Raw genomic sequence first — 21,058 nt, 5'->3', positions numbered from 1 at the left:
TTATTGATTTAGGTGGTAGTTGGGATGACCACCTGCCATTGATCGAGTTCTCTTATAATAATAGCTACCATACAAGCATTCAGACTGCGCCTTTTGAGGCATTATATGGTAGGAAATGCAGAACGCCTGTCTGTTGGGTAGAAGTAGGAGAAGCTCACTTATCAGGACCTGATATAGTCCTTGAAACGACGGACAAAATTGTACAGATTCGTGATCGCCTGAAAGCTGCCAGGGATAGGCAGAAAAGTTATGCTGATAAGAGGCGAAAAACTCTAAAGTTTGAGGTAGGCGATCAAGTTCTACTAAAAGTGTCACCCTGGAAAGGTGTGATGCGTTTTGGTAAAAGGGCAAGTTAAGCCCTAGATATATTGGACCATTCGAGATAATTGAATGTGTCGGCAGTGTAGCATATTAGCTAAACCTGACAGAGGAGCTGAGTGGAATTCATAATGTGTTCCACATTTGTAATCTCAAGAAATGCCTAGCCGATGAATCGCTAGCTATGTCTCATAAAGACGTACAGATTGATGAAAGCTTGAGATTTGTTGAAAGACCTATATCGATCGAGGATCGACAGGTTAAAAAGCTTCGAAGAAAGCATGTGCCTATAGTAAAGGTCAAATGGGATGCTCGCAGAGGTCCCGAATATACGTGGGAAGTTGAGTCCACTATGAGACAGAAGTACCCTCACTTATTCTAGTAAATCTCGGAGTCGAGATTTGTTTTAAGGGGGTGAGGATGTAACACCACGTAAAAACGTGTCCAATTATGTATAGACACGTGTCCTAAACTCTAAATATGTGAAAGATTGAGTTTGAGGGACTAAAGTTGAAAAACAGTGGAAATATGTAAGCAAAGGGACTAAAAGTGTTAACATGCCAAACTCGTGCCTCTGAAAGACCATACGTGAAGAAAATATTATTAAATGGGTGATTAATTGGATATAAGAAGTCGTTTGTGAATATAATCGGAAGATTATAAAACTTCAAGGGTTAAACGTGTCAACATGTCAATTTTGACTTCTGAGTGACCTTTTAACGAAACCGAGGGTTCGAAATATTCAAATATACTCCCAAGAATAAGTGATAAAAATTTCATGTGGTTTCGAGATCGTTAAGCGTGTTTTCAAGACTTTGGGCTATAAGTGTCAACTTGATGAAACTTACATTCATAATGATATTTAACGAACCCGAGCCTAACGAAGTTAGTTTATTCATCCTTGAGCCTCAACAAACTAACTACAAGGGCCTTATATGTCAACAATAAGGTTAAAAAGGGTTTAAAACGATCAGGGACTGAAACTGCCAGCTTTGAAAATTGTTTTACCAGTTCAGCAGGTCCACGCGGCCCGCGTAAGCCACGTAAGCCCCCTCTATGGCTTACGCGACCCGCCTAAGAGTGCCCAGCGTAGAAAATGGCTGCCAGGTGCGGGTTTTGGCTGTTCCACCGCCTTAACTTTGGTTGTATCGACCTTAGGAGCTATATGTCGGTTTATTTCATCAACTAGGACACCTGGGGTGATCCTAGGATACCCCATAACAGATGTGAATGATCCATGACTTTGCAAAGTAGTATATAAAGACATTAGTTCTTGAGTTCATGAACTCACATCTTACAATCAACTCTCAAACACTTGTTCTGGAGCTAGGACCATTAGTAAGCTTCTAATTACTTGCTTAGTCGTTTTAATTAGCTTAGTTACCTAAAAGTCAAACTTATCGTAAATTAAGTTTGACTTTCATTTTAGTTACACATGGACCAGCCACTGATCAAATTAAAAGTGGTTATGGAACCATATTAAGGTAGGTGATTAACCTCTAAGAGGGCACCTCCTAATTATCTCGTTTGACTGGTCAATTGTCGGGTCAAACTGGACAGAATGTTTGAAAATGACTAAAATTAATAAAACAGAAGTTCTAAATTATATTTTAACATTCTAATGACTTGGTAATTAATATTAAAACTTTAATACATAACCAAATAAAAAGTGCGAAAAGATTAAAAATAAAAAGTATTACACTAAACACTTGTCTTCACCAAGTGATGTAAGAGACTTAGGAAAACATGGCCTTTGATTGTCAAGAACTCTTACGATCAATCTTGGATCCCGAGACGACTCACACACTCTATGATGGATGATGGATGATGGTGTTGTGATGGTGGTGGGTGGTGGGTGAAGTGTGAGAGAGGTGGTGTGCCAAAGGATGGTTTGCAAATGAGCCAAGCACCCCTATTTATAGCCTGAACAGCAGCTCGGGCACGGCCCCGTGTCCATTGGGCACGACCCCATGTTCATCCTCCTTCTCTTTCTTCATTAATTGCAGTTTGTCTGCATTAATTGACCACACCCCCGTGTCCGCTGAGCACGACCCCGTGTGCAGAAGCGTATCTGTACTATCAAGATTTCCCTAGATTCTGTGAATCTTAGAGTTGACCATGGCCCCGTGTCCGCTGAGCACGGCCCCGTGGTGGGCGATAGAAGCTTCTACAACTTTGTCTTTTCTGCTGACACTTGGGCAAGCCCCCGTGCTCATTGAGCACGGGGTGTGTTCAGCCTTCTGTTTTCTTGTTTTTGCTTGGGAAGATGCTGTCGGGGGATCGGGCATGCCACGTTTGTTCCTTTTCTTGTATTTATGTTAGATTTAGCTGCCTTTTTTGCTTCTTTTGTTCATTTGAGCTCATTTAATCTTGAAAATACAAAAGGAAGACAAAAACACACTTTTTCCAACATTAGTACTAAAAAAGGGTTAGTTTTATGCCACAATTGATGTAATTTATATGTTGCATTTTGTGGACATCAATCCTAACTTTCTACAAGGGTTTGTCTTATAATTGTTACAATTATATGCATTAAGGATTTAAGATCCTAACTTGGATTCTCTGGTATGATCCCTAGTTACTCTAACTTTATTCTTGGTTTATCAATGTTACCCTTATTCTTTTTCAACAGGATATATGATCCTAAAATTATCTCACTTTTTAAACTTTTCGATTATAGGATATTTGATCCTTGATCATATCCTAAACTTTTGACTTAAACTGATTTTTAATCCTTCACTAATGTCTTGTAAATCTGAAAAGTTGTACAATAACAATTGAAAGGTAAATATACACAAAGTAAACAACACCAAGATAGCCAAAAGTTAATGGTTATATTTATCCAAAGTTAAAACCCTTTAAAGGTTGTCAAATATACCTACCCCGAGCATCTACCAGCAATACGTGGCCCGTCCGCTGGGGTAGGTAAAGGGTGTCCATATTAGCAAGTCTTAAAGTGCAGGAAAGTAAAGACGACAGGATAATAGTGGCTTCAACCCCCAAACAGAGGATCCCTCCACCAACATCATCCTACCTATTGTCCGAAGGATCTGTGATCCTTAAACCTAAATACTATTGTTCAACATCAAAACACCATCAAATAACCACAAAACCATAAAAAATGGGCTCCGGCCGCGTCTAGATATATCCATCATCGCCCATTACTGCAGCCTAAACCTTCGCTGCATCATCACCACCTTTACAAGCTGCCTCCTCTATAGCATCCTTAACCCCACTGCTCCCGGCTCCATCAGCTGCTGCCTCCTCAGCTTCATCCTCATCATCCAGCTCAGCCAGCCTTTGCTTCCAACCCTCTTGGTCCCATTCAGCTCTGTCAAAGGCAGGATCCTCAGCCTCCTTAGCCATTTGCAGCTTCATCTTCAGCATGGCAACAGTAGCAGAGTGCTTAGCCCCTTCCATGACTTCAGCCTTCTCTTGCTAGGCTGTGATCTGAGCCAGGACCAGTTCCTTTTGTAGCAGGTTTATCTCTTTTTACAGGGAAGAGATCTTCTTATCTTTGGCAAGGAACATCTGCTGGAAGTCCAGGTTTTTCTGCTCAGCCTCTACCAAATGTTGGTCAAGGAGCATTTGGATCTTGGCAAATTTCTGCACAAAAAAGTCAACAATCAGGATCCCATATCCTCAGAAAGGAAGGTTCAGACTTAAGGATTCAGGATCCTTACCTCGGAGACATATTCCTCAAACTGATGCTGAATGAGAGGGAGGCCTTCAGTGGGCTCAGCAGTCTTTCTCTTCTTGGCACCCTTGCTCCTTGTGCTCATACTCTTAGGGTTCGGGATGCTTGGGCTTACAGCCAGCTCCTTTTTGAGAGACCTTGAGGAAGCATACTCTTGAGGATCACTTACACTGAACCTGGAAGCAGACTTTGAGGATTTTCTGGCGCCTACAAGCATAATAAGCAGATAAGTATTCATATTTTTATCAAATATTTATATCTATATATATGTATACATGTGTGGATACTTACTTGACATGGTGGATGAAACTTCTACTGGATCTTTTGATTTTGGTGGATAGGTTCTGATTACAGGGTCAAGCTTCCAAAAAGCTTCAATCCTCTCTTTGGTGGCAGGTGATGCTTGAATATGTGACAGAGTTATTGCTGCAAAGACAAAAATAAAGGATCAGTGATCCTCAAAAGAAAAGAAAAATCCTTACCGCATACCCTAATCTAAGGATCCTATATCCTACCATCAGTGTTCCACTTTTTGGGAAGTAGTTTCCCATCTGGAACAGAATCCCTCCTCATAAAGAAGAATTGATTCCTCCTGTTAGTGTCGTTTTTGTGGCTTTCAAGATCGGGTGAGGCTGATCAGGTTTGGATTTGAAAAGATATCGGTATGAACCATGACTCACAAGATTATACAACTGACTCAATTCAGACAACCCTATGTCGATTCCCTCTTGCTCAACTATATGCTCAAGTGTGTATAAGATCCTCTACACCATTGGCATGGCTTGTATGAAGCATAAGCCAATAAGTGTGAAGAATCCCTGTGTGAGAGCAGGGAAAGGGTAGGTGAATCCAATAAGAAAAGGGGATGCTGGAAAAGTGATCCATGTGTCTGAGACACAATCACTTTTGGTAGAGGAGTCGAAGGGCCTGAATATTGTGCCGTCAGGGAAACAGGGGCGTAACCGTTCGATGTCAGGGTCTGTGAATCGACATAGCTCCATTGAAGGGTTTTTGGTTAAACCTTGACTCTTCAATGGGTTGTTATGATCAGGGTTTTTGGCAGGTGAGGATCGAAGGGTCATCGTCGTCATGAATGCTTGGAGAATAGAGGATCAGAGAAAAGAAGATCAAAGGAAAGGGAGAAGCGAATACCTGCTTGGATCTTCGGATGAGGATTTAAAGGAGAGAAGTCTTGAATTTAAATGCAATTTGGTCCTTATCTCTAATCCTATGTATAATGATTGTTGTTGCAGGTGGTGACTGTTGATGACATCAGCCTGTAACGGCTATATCTCTTACTAACGGCTAGTCCGAGAAATGTTGAAACATGACTATCTAATTTGATTTCAACTAGTCATGTTTGGGGACAATTGTTAGGGATAGAATTTCATAGCCTGTGGATCACAAATCCTCAAGTGTAGCATGGATCATGGATCCTCAGTTCAGTTTGAATTAAGGATCCCCAGGAGACGCTGCGGGAATAAGGATCCAGGATCCTCATTATTATTCTAACTTAACAATTGTCTCCATCACCTTTTGGCTTGTTTTGCAGGTATGTTTCGAAGAAGACTGATTCCATGCGAGATTCCAGGGGAATATGCTCTACATTTTCAACATGTGCATGAGCTAGTTACCGTTAATGGTGATCGTGGGTGATGGGCAGATTTTTCGGATAGTTAGTTAGGATATTTTTAACTAAGATTAAAGGGGTATTGAGCTTATTTTTAGAACACTTTTTGCACTCTGGTTTTACGTACAACACTTCTGCTATTCTCTCTCTCGAACACATACTAGAATTCATTGTATCAAGCTCAATACTTCCGAAGTTGTAAACTTGTTTATTCAATATACTTGATGGTGATAGTTTTCACTATCCGAGGTTTTTTGTGCCGGAGATCATACATTGATCAAGGGCTCTTTCCTTGTATAAATCCTTGTGTTCAACATTCATTTCATTCATTCATTGTTTATACATTTGATCATTTAATAAAGCATCACACCTCACAAAATCAGATTTGGTTACATTATCCTTGTGTGATTTTTGACCAAAACAACTAGTACATATGGTAATATATGTTTCACACTAATCAAATTGGTAGTATGCATTGTATACTAGTACAAATTGTAATAGATATTTTGCATGTAAATAGTTCATAGTATTTGTAGAGATCGTGTGGACGCACTTGTGTGCGATCACAATAGGATAAACTATGAGAGATGGTTCATTTTAGTAAAGAATAGAATCCTCGAAGTCGGTATGCAGTTGGATATTACACATACGCGCAGTCATATTGGAATTTGTAAGTGGAATACGAATAACAAGAATAAAGAAAAATTCTTGAAATTTATATTTTCATTATAAATATAATTAAGAGACGTTCATTGTTTTTGGATGATAAACAGAAAATGTAAGGGTTCAAATGATCATAAGTGCTTGATCATCAGCTTGAGCCTCATTAACGTTGAACATTCATCCACTAGCATTAGCAAGCTTATGGCAGTTTCGCTTGAAATGATTTAAATCACCACAATTGAAACATGCTCCAGCTGGGTAGTGAGGGCGAGTTTGAGTAGGGACAACTTGGTTTTGGATGCGACAGGTCGCAGCTAGATGGCCTAGAAGACCACAAATTGTACATTGGCGACATGTAGAATTAGCTCGGTGATGATAGTTGCAACGATTGCACAAAGGTTGTTTTCCATGGTTAAATCCCCTAACAGGTACTGAGTTTAGTGGAATTGTTGCGACAATCATGAAATTCTTTGAAGCTTTACGCTTATTAGAATTTTTGGAGGGTTCGGCTTTTGTTTCCTTTGGTTTCTCCTGTGTAGTTTCAGCAATTTGTTTCTTGTTCCCTTTTCGAAAAAGTTTCCATTTTCTAACTTGGGAGTCGGTTAGGGTAGCGGCTAGTTCGATAGCCTCCCTAATTGTAGCTGGTTTGCTGCCAGTGACAATATCTTGGACTGGATCATGTAGGCTATCAATATATATTTCAATGGCCTGATCCAAAGGTCTGACCATAGTGGGGCAGAGTAGGCTCAACTCTTCATACCGATCAGTGTAGGCACGATTTTCACCACTATCTTGTTTGAGGTAATAGAATTCAGTTTCAACTGCCCTCATTTCGCTTCGTGGGCATAATTCTTTCTTTATAAGATTCTTGAATTCTTCTCACATTTGTGCCATCGCTATGTCTGCGCCTCTGTCCCTCATGACTCCCTTCCACCAAGTGAGTGTTCTATTTTGGAAAACACTCGAGGTGAACTCTACCTTGCGCTCACTTGGACACTGAACATAGCATAATGTGCTCTCGATACTCTCAAACCATTCTAGGAGTCCAGTTACTCCTTCAGACCGTTGAACTTAAGTGGTTTAGTCGAGTTGAATTGTTTGTAGTTGCAAGGTGTGAGAACATTGTTGTTGTTGTTATTGTAGGCTTGATTTACTTGCGTCACATGGTCTGGGAGTACAACAACTATATGTTGAGCAATCATTGCCACCATTTCTGCGTCCTGAGTGGCGTCACGACGAGGAGGCATTTTCTGAAGACATAGCTACTAGTGAAATCAAATAAATGAGAACCATAGAAGGTCATAAAAATGAAGTGACATAGTGAAATGAAAATTCTTGACTCGGTATTTGTTAAAAATCTTGTTCTTATTTTTACGAAAAAATAGTGTTGTGGGATTTGTTTTGAAATAAGAAATACTTGAAAAATAAGCTTTTGTAATATTTCTGGATGAGAAAATACAAACCAAGTTACTAATTTATGTTATAAATTCTTTAAGTTTAACAGGGACATCTAAAGTTAATTTCTTAAACTCTAATGTCTCATTTATAAAGATATAAAACTATTAAACATATCACTTACAATTTCATTGATAAAAACACACATGCGTACCTATATAGTTATGTATGTAATTTTTTTAGGAAATTAAATGGTAGGGAATTATTCAATATGTAGTATTAACTATTAAGTGGATAAAACAAAGGGTTTTAAAGAGTTTATAAGACTTGTTCTAACCAACAGATGGTCATCTTTTCCCCGATTTTCGGTTTACGAAAAGGCTAAAGGCTGTGGTCATGACCTTCATAACAACCATAACCCTCCACATTGACGTCATGTCACTCACCTCTAAGCCATTATTCAAAACCACTACCCTAAGGGTGTGATCAAGACCTAAACCACTATTCACTTTATTATCTTAATTTATTTTTTAAAGTGTCAAAATCTAGAAAAATGGTAAAAGGTGGCCCGTGGTAATCGTGGTACAATCCACGACAACCACCATAAATCATTAAGGGGGTGGTCTAGCCTTTTAATTATGTTCCTAGGTGACGAATCATGTTCCAACCATGACCCCCACACCCTTCAGCTTAACAAAATCTTATCCTTTGAAAACGAAGTAACTTGTCACCATTGTTTACCCCATAAAAGAATTCAAAAGGTAATCCAACAAGATATGGTCTAGTTCGGCGATGGCGTTGCAACTCGGGTGACTAAACCGATGTCGGTGGATGCAGGTGACGCGGCTATCAAAGCCATATGAACAGATTAACATGCCTAACGGAGTTCAAAAGACAAAGAATAGTGATTAAATTCGTACCTCGTACACACTGCAACAGGATGTGACGCGGCTGCAGTGTGCCGCGGTACATGCGGTAGCTACGAATAGGACTGTTGCGGCAGACGGTTGCACTGCGGCTGCAACGGTGACGTGTGCGTTAGTGAAGTAGTTGCTAAGTGTGTTGATGTGGCTTATTGTGATTGGTTGTTGTTTGGGTTGATTGTTGTTGGTTTTGTTATTTATTTATTTATTTATTTATTTTAAAAACACATTTTCACGCCCTTCCACTCAGTGTAGGTGTCATTCCATTCCTTCGTCCATTCCATAACCCTATACCAAACAGACCCTAATATGTTAGGTTCGGTTTCTAATATATTTAATAATTTGCTAGTTTTCTTTTATACTTTGTATATCCCAGCAATATCTTGTGTTTGATTTATTTTAGAAAATCAATTGGATAGAAATATATATGATGCGATGATCGGAAGTAATCAAAAGGATCCACTTTATCATCTTATTTTACACGTTTTATTTATTTTTTTCTTTTCTAAGATGTTACCAACAAATCTTTTACTGCATTAAGGTTCTTTTCACAGCTTTCTAGCTAGCAGCTTTAAGATGTCATGCAATTGGAAATGATTTTGTCGACACAACCTTTTGATTTCACAACAACCATCCTTTTGTGTAGATTGTAAAGATTATACGGGTGCACCTATCTCTCAAAGTTGATACTATACCTAATTACTACAAATAAAAGATTGTGGAGGGTCTCAAATACTATATATACACACTACTCAAACCCGTGGCGGAACCAGAACGTTAGCTCAGGGGTGTCCCAAATTTTTTTTTTCACCGTGCAATTATAAAATATTAAAAAAAACGACAATAAATAAATAAAGTAAAACAAATAACTAATAGATTTGTCATTTTCTTTTTTATAGCTTGAAATCATTTTTCTAAAATGGACGTTTTTCTAAAATTGGCGTAGATAATAAATAAATTAATAAATATTATTGTAACTGAAAGTAATAAATAAAATAAAAATCTCCTAAAGAATAGTTGTCTCCATACATCAAGAGAGCTTTCTTTAAAATATATATTATATATATAAAAGAATGAATAATAGTGAGCCACGTGGGTTGGTTTCCAACTTTCAAGAAAGAAAAAACAAATCTAAGTAATAAATAATTATTTTTTTTGGTTTAAGAAAAAGAGTTCATCTTCCTCAACCTTCCTTTCTGCAACAACCTGCAAAAATGGTGAATGTGTAATTTATCAAAAACCAAAATCATCTTCTTCTTCCCCACTACGGGTGGTCTTAGGGGTGTCCTTGTAGTTGTTTATAGGTATCATTTGTATAAAAATAAAAAAAAAAAAAATTTACACTACCGGTTCAAAGTTGAGCCCTGTCCCTGTCAGAACTTTAGGAATGAATCAACAAATGAAAATACCAATTTATTAGAACTTCTTCACTAAAAACAGTACAAAGAAATCAGTCGGTCATCACAGATTGACTGGTGTACAAATATAACCAAAAGGTTAACAAAGAAGAGATCAAAAGCACCCTCACGAATGTACGTGTGAGGAAGAACTGAAAGCAGATGCACACTGGTTCGAGAAGGAGCAGTGTGTGATGTCATATCCAGGATCCCAAGGAGGCAATATATAGCCGGGACACATGAAACCCTCAAGCCCAAATAAAACACGGACCAGCCGATTTAGGGATACGGAGCCCAAGGCAAAACCGGAATAACCTCATTACAAAAGAGAAAAAAGGCAACGGTTAGAAATCTAAAAAAGGCAAACATTTAAGCTGAAAATTATGTAAAAAAATAGAATATTTTTAACACCCCCCCTCAGTTTAAATGTTTAAACATGTTTTGCAAACCTAAAGACTTACACATTTCGTCGTGACTCCTTGGCATGAGACCTTTTGTGAAGAGGTCAGTAAGTTGGAATTCAGATTGAATGCCTGCTGTTTTGATGATACATGCAGCAATCTTTTCCCTTAGGAAGAAAAGGTCAACTTCAAAGTGTTTTGTTTTATCATGAAACACAGGATTTGCAGCTATAGAGATGGCGGCAGTGTTTTCACATCTGAGGGTAACTGGAAGATTAACTTTAATCCCCAGTTCCCTTAGGATGTTTATTAACCACAGGATTTCACAAGCAGCACTACACATGGATCTGTATTCGGCTTCAGCAGAGGAATGTGAAACTACACTTTGTTTCTTGCTTTTCCAAGAAACTAAGGAGTTTCCTAGGAAGATACAGAACCCTGTAACAGACTTCCTGCTGTCAACACATTTGGCCCAATCGGAATCAGCATAGGCTGTTAACTGAAAATTATCGCTTTGTTTAAACATGATGCCAAGACCGGGTGCACCTTTTAAGTATCTCAGCAACCGAAAGGCTATCTGAGAGTGTGCCTCGGTTGGTTTATGCATATATTGAGAAAGATAAGGAACAACATATGCGATGTCCGGACGAGTGTGGGATAAATAAATGAGTTTCCCAACAAGCTTTTGATACTCAATGATATTAGCATCTTTTAGATCTTCATTTTTACTTAACTTGGTTAAAATATAGTTTTGTTCAGTAGGACAACTAACAGGTTTGCATCCACTCATCCCATACTCATTTATGAGATCCATACAATACTTTCTTTGGGTAAGACAAATACCATCATTGTTTTTTATAACTTCAATGCCAAGAAAGTATTTTAATAGACCTAGGTCTTTTATTTGAAATTCATTTTTTAGAAGGATTTTGATGTTATTAATTTCATCAGGATTGTTACCTGTTAGCACAATGTCATCCACATAGACTAATAAGACAATGAACACAGAGTTGTTGGATTTTTTGAACATAGAATAATCACATTTGGACTGATTAAAACCAAGTTTGACAAGAACTTGAACAAGTTTTTCATTCCACATGCGAGGGGCCTGTTTTAGACCATAAAGAGACCTTTTTAGTCTACACACTTTGTTGGTTTTATCAATGTTTAGGCCACCGGGAGGAGTCATGTACACTTCTTCCTTTAAACTACCATAAAGAAAAGCATTATTCACATCAAGTTGATAAATGGGCCAGTTATTTTGTACAGATAGGCTGACAATACATCTAACTGTGACCATCTTGACTACAGGAGAAAAGGTCTCCTCAAAGTCTATGCCCTCAACTTGACTAAAGCCTTTGGCAACAAGCCTGGCTTTAAACCTATCAACTTCACCACTTGATTAGTATTTGATTTTGTAAACCCATTTGCACCCAATGGGTTTCTTTCCCTTTGGAGGGTCGACTAAGTCCCAAGTATCATTACTGTATAAAGCAGAGAGTTCATCATTCATGGCATCTATCCATCTTTTATCCTTACAAGCTTCTTTATAGCTAACTGGTTCAGTCATTTTATTTAAATTTGCAGCAAAACACAAATTTTCACTAGACAGATTAGCATAGCTAACAACTTTATCATAAATGTATTTAGCATTTCCAACAATAAAGTCATTAAACCTTTTAGGAGCAGATACATGTCTAGTGGATTTTCTAAGAAAGGGTTGGTTACCCTCAGGAAGGACTGATTCATCATTTGTACCACTAGACTCAACCTTCACAGACTCGATATGAGACTCACTATGGTGCTGATCATTAGCCATGTCATCAAAGGGAAATGACTGCTGAGCGTCAGCAACATCAATTGGTCCATTTGAGTTACTGTGTTGCTGTGTCTCGGGTACAAAATCATTAGAATCCTTCTCTTCATCATCGGGATTTATATCACTTGAAAGATCATAGACATCAAAAAAGTTTGAGTGATTTAAAGAATTGGTTTTGTCTAAATCAGTTTCAGAAAACAACTTGGTTTTAAAAGGGAAAACTGTTTCATAAAAACTGACATATCTTGAGAAGGAGAATGTCCTTTGATCCAAACTCCAAAGTTTGTATCCCTTTTTTAAATTAGAGTATCCCATAAAAACGCATCGTTCAGCTCTTTCTTCAAGTTTATCAGAGTTGTTTAAGATAGTAAAGTAACATAGACATCCAAAAACTTTCAAGTGATTAAGAGAAGGTTCAAAACCATAAAGCAACTCATAGGGTGTTCTACCACCTAACACAGAAGAGGGGGTCCTGTTAATCAGATAAGCAGCAGTAAGCACACATTCAGACCAGAATCTTAAAGGGACACCAGATTGAAACAATAAAGCTCTTGTAATGTTCAGAAGGTGTCAGTGTTTTCTTTCTGCAATCCCATTTTGGTGGGGTGTGTAGGTACAAGAGGTTTGATGAAGTATTCCATGAGTTTTAACAAAATTTTCCATTTGAGAATTTATAAACTCAGACCCATTATCACTTCTAAAACTTTTAATTTTTGTTTCGAATTGAGTTTTGACCAGTTCATAAAAGTTTTTTATGTTGTCAAACACCTCAGTTTTAGATTTCATAAGATAGACCCATACAGCCCTCGAGTAGTCATCAACAATGGTGAGAAAAAATTTGTAACCATCAAGGCTGGGCCGTTTATATGGACCCCAAACATCAAGATGCACTAGATCACCGACATGTTTAGATTTGTTATCACTTAAAGGAAAGGGAATTCTATGCTGTTTTGCTTTGTGACATGTGTCACAAGGCTCAATTTGACCTGAATCAGGTTTAAGTTTTAGAACATGTAAGACTTGGTCTGAGGGATGACCAAGTCTGGAATGCCAAACATTTATTGTTTCAGTTTTATTAAAGCAAGCAATGATAGGATTACTCAAATTACCACAGAAATAAAGGCCAACTGTTTGTCTACCAATCACCAGGTTTTTCTTTAAGGACACATCCTGGATATAACAATTATGTTCATCAAAAACAACTTTGAGTTTATTATCTTTAGATAGTTTGTGAACAGATATGAGACTGCCACAGTATTCAGGAACAACAAATACGTCTTTCAAGATCACGTCCTCAGAAAGTTTAAAGCATCCTATTTGTTTAACCTTAGCATCAGTACCATTAGGATGTTTTACAGTAATATCATAATCAGACACATCTACTAGATTAAACATGTTATCATTGTTCATAACCATATGTTGGTTAGCCCCTGAATCAACAATCCATTTAAGTCTATTCCGATGGAAAAAACTGGTATTGAAGCAATAAGTGTTTTTATAGAATCCTAGTGACGAGCATGTATTATAACACTTACCACTCATATTAGACTTGTGAGAGTCTTCCATCTTATTTTCATTTAGTAGACCTAGCAACTTGGAGAATTGATCAGCAGATAAAGCATTCAAGGAAGTATTAGCAGATTGGTCATTCATAATATTAGCAACAGAATTATTAGCAGACACACTTGTTTTTGACCATTGGGGACTGTTTTGACCAGGTTTATTTATGTAGTTTGGGGGATAACCATGGAGTTCAAAACATTTTTCAATCACATGACCAAGCTTATTGCAGTGAGTACACTTTAGGTTGGGATTAGGACCTTTGTTAAAACGTTTTTTATTGTCATTGTATTGAGTTGTTTTGGCAACAAAACCAACATTAGGAACCTTTGACGACTTATTAGAATCTCTGTGTGATTCTTCTCTAGAAATAATGGAAAAGGTAGTTTTAACAGTAGGTAAAGGGTCCCTGGTTAAAAGATTTATTCTAACAGGTTGATAAATGTCATCTAATCCCATCAAGAACTGCATAAGCTTAATCAGTTGACTGAATTCATTGTATTTAGAAGAGGCATCACAAGTACATGAAGGTAATTGGACCCTGGCATCAAATTGTTTCCACATAGTGTTAAGTTTATGATAATATTCAGACACACTAGCTCCATTCTGGCTAACAGAATTAATTTTTTGGTATAATCCAAACACAACTGACCCATCTACCCTATCATAAGTGTCCTTTAAGTCACTCCAGACTTCACTAGCAAGACTAGAGTAAACTTGACCAACATATAGTTCTTCGGAGACAGAGTTGAGAATCCAAGTTAAAACAACAGAATTGCATCTGTCCCACTGACTAGCCAGAACATCATCTTTAGTTGATTTAGTACAAGTACCATTAAGAAAGCCTAACTTGTTCTTGGCAGTTAAAGCAAGTTTCATAGCATTTGACCAGACAACATAGTTTTCGGTTCCTTTTAGTTTGATGTTAACAATAGAAAACTACTTGAGTCACTAGCATGCATATATAATGGGTCGCTAGCATCTAATTTACTAATCAAAGTAACAGAGGTCACAATTTGATCATCTGTATCAGGCATATTTGCAAAAATTGTGCAGTTAAACAGTAGAGCACAAAGATAATATTATCAGGCAAGCAAACAGACAGCAAGCAACACAGAAGCAAGAATCAAGGAAAGCAGCGAAAACAGGAATTACCAAGCAAGAACAGGGTCAAAGAGCGAAGCCTGAACAGAGGTCCGATCAGAGGTTCATCACTCACACGTGCCTCCATAGACGGTATTCAGGGAGCCCTAGACACAAAGTAATATGCAACAGAGTGAACCCTCTCTATATCCCAAATCAAACCGGTCTCACCTAAACACCCGGTATCAAAGATGCCTAGACACAACAAATAATGATGCAAGACAGAAAATAAAAGGGAGATAGAACGATCTCATAGTGGGTGCCAGTAAAGTCCAAAGGGATCAAGGTTTGTAACCTTCATTTAGGGTTACAGAACCTTGATCAGAAGAAGAAGAGCAGATCTGTTGGTTTGCCCAAAAGGGACCAACGAGAAATCCTTCAAAAACAGATGCGAGCAAAAAACCCTAAAAATTAGGGTTTCGTTCTTCCAGCGGCGACATAGCAACCACAAGCAATTAGTGAACAGAAAACCAACTAGTGGACCACTGGACCACCAAGACTTCAAGCACCGCCGTCGAACCCTAGACCAGAGTCCTTGGACTGTTATACGAATAAGCAAGCACCGGCGATTGCAGCGGAAGACCACCAGAGCACCAATTAACCTTGGAGCTCTGATACCATGTCAGAACTTTAGGAATGAATCAACAAATGAAAATATAAATGTATTAGAACTTCTTCACTAAAAACAGTACAAAGAAATCAGTCGGTCATCACAGATTGACTGGTGTACAAGTATAACCAAAAGGTTAACAAAGAAGAGATCAAAAGCATCCTCACGAATGTACGTGTGAGGAAGAACTGAAAGCAGATGCACACTAGTTCGAGAAGGAGCAGTGTGTGATGTCATATCCAGGATCCCAAGGAGGCAATATATAGCCGGGACACATGAAACCCTCAAGCCCAAATAAAACACGGACCAGCCCATTTAGGGATACGGAGCCCAAGGCAAAACCGGAACAACCTCAATCACAAAAGAGAAAAAAGGCAACGGTTAGAAATCTAAAAAAGGCAAACATTTAAACTGAAAATTATGTAAAAAAATAGAATATTTTTAACAATCGCGTGACCGGGCTCGTTGAATGCTAGGTCCCAACATGAGTTCTTAAATGAAATGTTAGATTCTATCATGATATTTTATTTTGTTGCAGTAACTTGAGTTAAATATAAAACATAACAATGGCATGTAACACATATGGAGTTTCCATTGATACAATACGGAAGGCCCAAATGTTAATTAAGGAGTATATAAATTTAACTCCAGTCATACATTCCACGACGTTAAACTCTCTTTCTGGGAAATCACTATTCTTTAAATGCGAGTGTTTCCAGAAAAGGTAAGAGATTTCTCCATTTTCTTTATCAAGAGATGGTGAAATGTACATACATACATACATACATACATACATACATACATACATACATACATACATACATACATACATACATACATACATACATACATACATACATACATACATACGTACGTACATACATACATACATACATACATACATACATACATACATACGTACGTACGTACGTACGTACGTACGTACGTACGTACGTACGTACGTACGTACGTACGTACGTACATACATACATACATACATACATACATACATACATACATACATACATACATACATACATGTACGTATGTACGTACGTACGTACGTACGTACATACATACATACATACATACATACATACATACATACATACATACATACATACATACATACATACATACATACATACATACATACATACATACATACATACATACATACATACATACATACATACATACATACATACATACATACATACATACATACATACATACATACATACATACATACATACATACATACATACATACATACATACATACATACATACATACATACATACATACATACATACATACATACATACATACATACATACATACATACATACATACATACATACATACATACATACATACATACATACATACATACATACATACATACATACATACATACATACATACATACATACATACATACATACATACATACATACATACATACATACATACATACATACATACATACATACATACATACATACATACATACATACATACATACATACATACATACATACATACATACATACATACATACATACATACATACATACATACATACATACATACATACATACATACATACATACATACATACATACATACATACATACATACATACATACATACATACATACATACATACATACATACATACATACATACATACATACATACATACATACATACATACATACATACATACATACATACATACATACATACATACATACATACATACATACATACATACATACATACATACATACATACATACATACATACATACATACATACATACATACATACATACATACATACATACATACATACATACATACATACATAACATACCATACATACATACATACATACATACATACATACATACATACATACATACATACATACATACATACATACATACATACATACATACATACATACATACATACATACATACATACATACATACATACTACATACATACAACATACATACATACATACATACATACATACATACATACATACATACATACATACATACATACATACATACATACATACATACATACATGTGTTGGTTAACTTTTTTTCATTGATGTTTGTCAGTGGAGCTTTTAAGTTCAGGGGGCCAGCAAACGCGGTCTTTTCACTCCAAGCAGAACAAGCAGCCAAAGGAGTTGTCACTCACAACAGGTAACGAATTTGCTAGCCTCAAAATCCAAAAGAAAATAATTAACATAGCTTAATTGCAAGGATGCTTCATTTTGAGCAAAATATCCAAATGCAATTGGGAAAACATCTTCATTAATCCAAAATTACTCATTTAAGCTTTAGTTTCACTTAGAAACCTAATATTATGATTTCAAAACTTCATTCTTATTTTTTCCCTAAATTAGTGGCAATCATGCTGCCATTGTCGTTGGCTGCACAACTTCGAGGAATTCCAGCCTTTGTGGTCATACCAAACACGGCACCAAAATGCAAAGTAGCGAATGTGAGACGCTATGGTGGCCATGTTATATTTTGCGAGCCTACCATGCAATCTAGGGAAGAAACAGCCATCAGGGTGTTACAGGAAATCGGAGCAGTTCTTGTTCCTTCATCAAACGATGTTCGCATCATAAGGTATTTTTAAATTATAATTTTATAGTGTTTGAATCTTTAAACCATTGGATTTGGCAAGAAGTTACTAGTAAACTATAAGGGTCTATTACAATTACATTTCCAAAAGCTATTCTAGTCACTTGTTCTTTCAAACTATTAAGACTACGTTTGACTTGTTAAACAATTTAGTGAGTGAAAAAAGAAAGACATTTGACTTTCAGGTGACATATGTTCACAAGCATACTATAAGTTTTTCATAAGAAACCCCCCAAAAAAAGTTAAGTACGCCAAAATATATGGTCAATTTGTGTAAGATCCTTAAAAGGATCGAACTCCCCATCTTTAGGTGTTTTACATATCACTTGTACTTGTTAACTTTGATATATAGTCAGAGTTAGGCTCCATATCCAACATTTTCTTGTTTTTTTTCTACAGTGGTCAGGGTACATTGTCACTCGAGTTTCTTGATCAGGCCCCAAAACTTGAGACGCTAATAGTTCCAATAAGTGGTTTGTATTTTCTGCAATCATATATGAATCTTATGCTGTTAAGTTGTTTGTTTGGTTTCTTTTTTCAATTGAAGTTGAAACATGTAGGCGGTGGTTTACTTTCTGGGGTGGTTATTGGTGCCAAGTCAAAGAATCCAGCCATACAGGTCCTGGGTGCTGAGCCAAAAGGAGGCGATGATGCCGCCCAGTCTAAAGCTTGTGGAAGACTTGTATCCTTGAGTCACACCAACACAATTGCTGATGGGCTTAGAGCTTCCATGGGAGATATCACGTGGTAATATCACACACATGCATATAAGTGCCAAAACATACATTAAATTCTATAATCACACACATAATGATAAGTGCCAAAACTAACAAATGAGTTTAACAGTTCCACTTACATTCATAGTTGTTGTAAGGGGCTGTTTTGGTATCACGTCTTGAAAGTGAATACGTGATATGCAATAGCCATAGTTGGATGTTCAGCAGTGGCGTATCTAGCCAAACAATACAATTATGTGGTATCCCAATCTTTTTTTTTGGGATCAAGGGTACCCTTTGTATAACACCGAGAAAATTTACACTACGTAGATGGAGTTAAGGGGTATTTTTATATTACAGAGACAAAGTTGATGGGTATTTTTACACTACGGAGATGGTGTTGAGGGGTAGCATGTGCTACCCCTGCTTGTACACTACCTCCGCCCTTCGGTTTTTGCAAAGCATGTTACTGTTTGAACTTGTAGTAGTCAATTATTTTGTGTGAAAAAGATTCTGATATGCATGTTGTTTTAGGTAGTTTGTCGTAAACAAATTACTAGTTAAAAACAGTTTCACTCTACCAAGCATTAGAAATTAGTTATCAACAAATTAATAGAAAACGCATTAGTAAAATAATCACTTTAAAAACACTATGTCAAACTCGCCCAAAGAAGATTTATTACATCTTACTAATTTATGTAAATACATTCACAGAAAGTAGATTAGCCTTATGGGCGATGTACGTGATTTGGATGACGACATCTTTTATTATAATTAAAATAACCCAAACCGATATGGGCTTCCACAACCTTGGTTTAATATAATTATTTTACGTAGGCCAATTGTACGTGATTTGGTTGACGACATCATCACAGTGGACGATGGAGAGATTCTAGAAGCAATGAGATACAACTATGAGGTACTAAAGGTGGCAGTTGAACCAAGTGCTGCTATAGGACTTGCTGCTGTACTCTCCGATAACTTCAAGAAAAATTCTCGCTGGAATTGCTCCCAAAACATTGGGATTGTAATTTCAGGGGGGGAATGTGGATTTAGGTGCTCTATGGGAATCACTTTCACGGATTACCAGGACGTAATCTTTCTTGAAGGAAGTTAACGGTGAAGCTAAATGTTGTGTAACGCATGGGACTTGTTATGGGGTCATGATGTTCTCCTGAGTATATTTTCTTTTATTACATGTAGTTAAGTCGGTGGGTGTTTACTGTTTTTTGCATGGGTTTAGAAACACAAAGTAGTAACAAGCATGTTATAGTTTTGACCCGGCCTGCATGCCGTGGATTTGGCCCTTTGTGGCATCTACAGACAATTCTCTCCCGGCCTGCGTGCCGTTTTTCAGACCTTTGTTGGTCTGCTAGACAAGTATCACCTGCCGGCCTGCGTGCCAAGCATTCGGCCCTTGTGGCACCTTGAGCAAGTTTATCTTGTTTGACATCTTTTGAATGATATGTTAAATTGTGATGTACCTTTCCTGCAAGCATTATTCGTTTTGCAGGTGAACGCGAGGCATTTTAACATATTTCAGATGCTTCTCGGATGAAGAAGTTCATTGGTGATCTCAAACTGGTACCAAGCGTAAAGAAACGAATGGAGATATTGTGCAACAATTTTGGTTTCTTAGCTCAGGCAAAGGAACCAAGGTGATCACACCACAGCACGAAGCAAAGACTGAGAAGGTGATATACCGGATATATTGGACTGCGAATACATCGTTATAAACAAATTTCACACTCATCATAATATGGTAGATACTATCACTAAAGTATGTCTGTTGCTAGACATGAGGAGCATGCAGCAAAGATGGGGCTTAGATGGATATGATCCTAATTTGTGTTTGGCACTTTTCAATAATCACTTTATGTACATTTATTTTGATTGAAGGGTTAAATGCATAATAAAAAATGTTTCAATGTTTGAAGTTTGTATGTTTAAGTAATCCATGAATAAGGTGTAATTCTAAAGGTTGTAGTCAATCACATTCATGGGAATCAGTTTTAACTAAAATTGATATGAATGATGGGTTGTTTCAAGAGATGAAAGGCTGAAGGTGTTGAGATCCCGTATTCATAGATATTCATTGGGAGAATGATATC

At 37.3% G+C, this 21,058-nt stretch overlaps 1 protein-coding gene and 1 pseudogene across 1 annotated transcript; one reads left to right on the top strand and one right to left on the bottom strand.

Annotated features, from left to right (window-relative positions):
• Nucleotides 1-11,826: 11,826 nt before the first annotated feature.
• On the bottom strand, nucleotides 11,827-14,682 carry LOC110894606. Its single transcript, XM_022141825.1, has 3 exons — nucleotides 13,779-14,682; nucleotides 13,353-13,673; nucleotides 11,827-12,695 (listed from the first exon to the last, which is right to left on the bottom strand). Exons 1-3 carry the CDS (start codon nucleotides 14,680-14,682, stop codon nucleotides 11,827-11,829), a joined length of 2,094 nt encoding a protein of 697 aa, XP_021997517.1.
• A 1,442-nt stretch (nucleotides 14,683-16,124) lies between these two features.
• Nucleotides 16,125-20,119, top strand: LOC110904931 (annotated as a pseudogene).
• Nucleotides 20,120-21,058: the final 939 nt, after the last annotated feature.

This window comes from Helianthus annuus, chromosome 2 (genome assembly GCF_002127325.2).
Source record: "Helianthus annuus cultivar XRQ/B chromosome 2, HanXRQr2.0-SUNRISE, whole genome shotgun sequence".
Taxonomy (NCBI): domain Eukaryota; kingdom Viridiplantae; phylum Streptophyta; class Magnoliopsida; order Asterales; family Asteraceae; genus Helianthus; species Helianthus annuus.
This window is presented reverse-complemented; position numbering and strand designations above follow the sequence as displayed.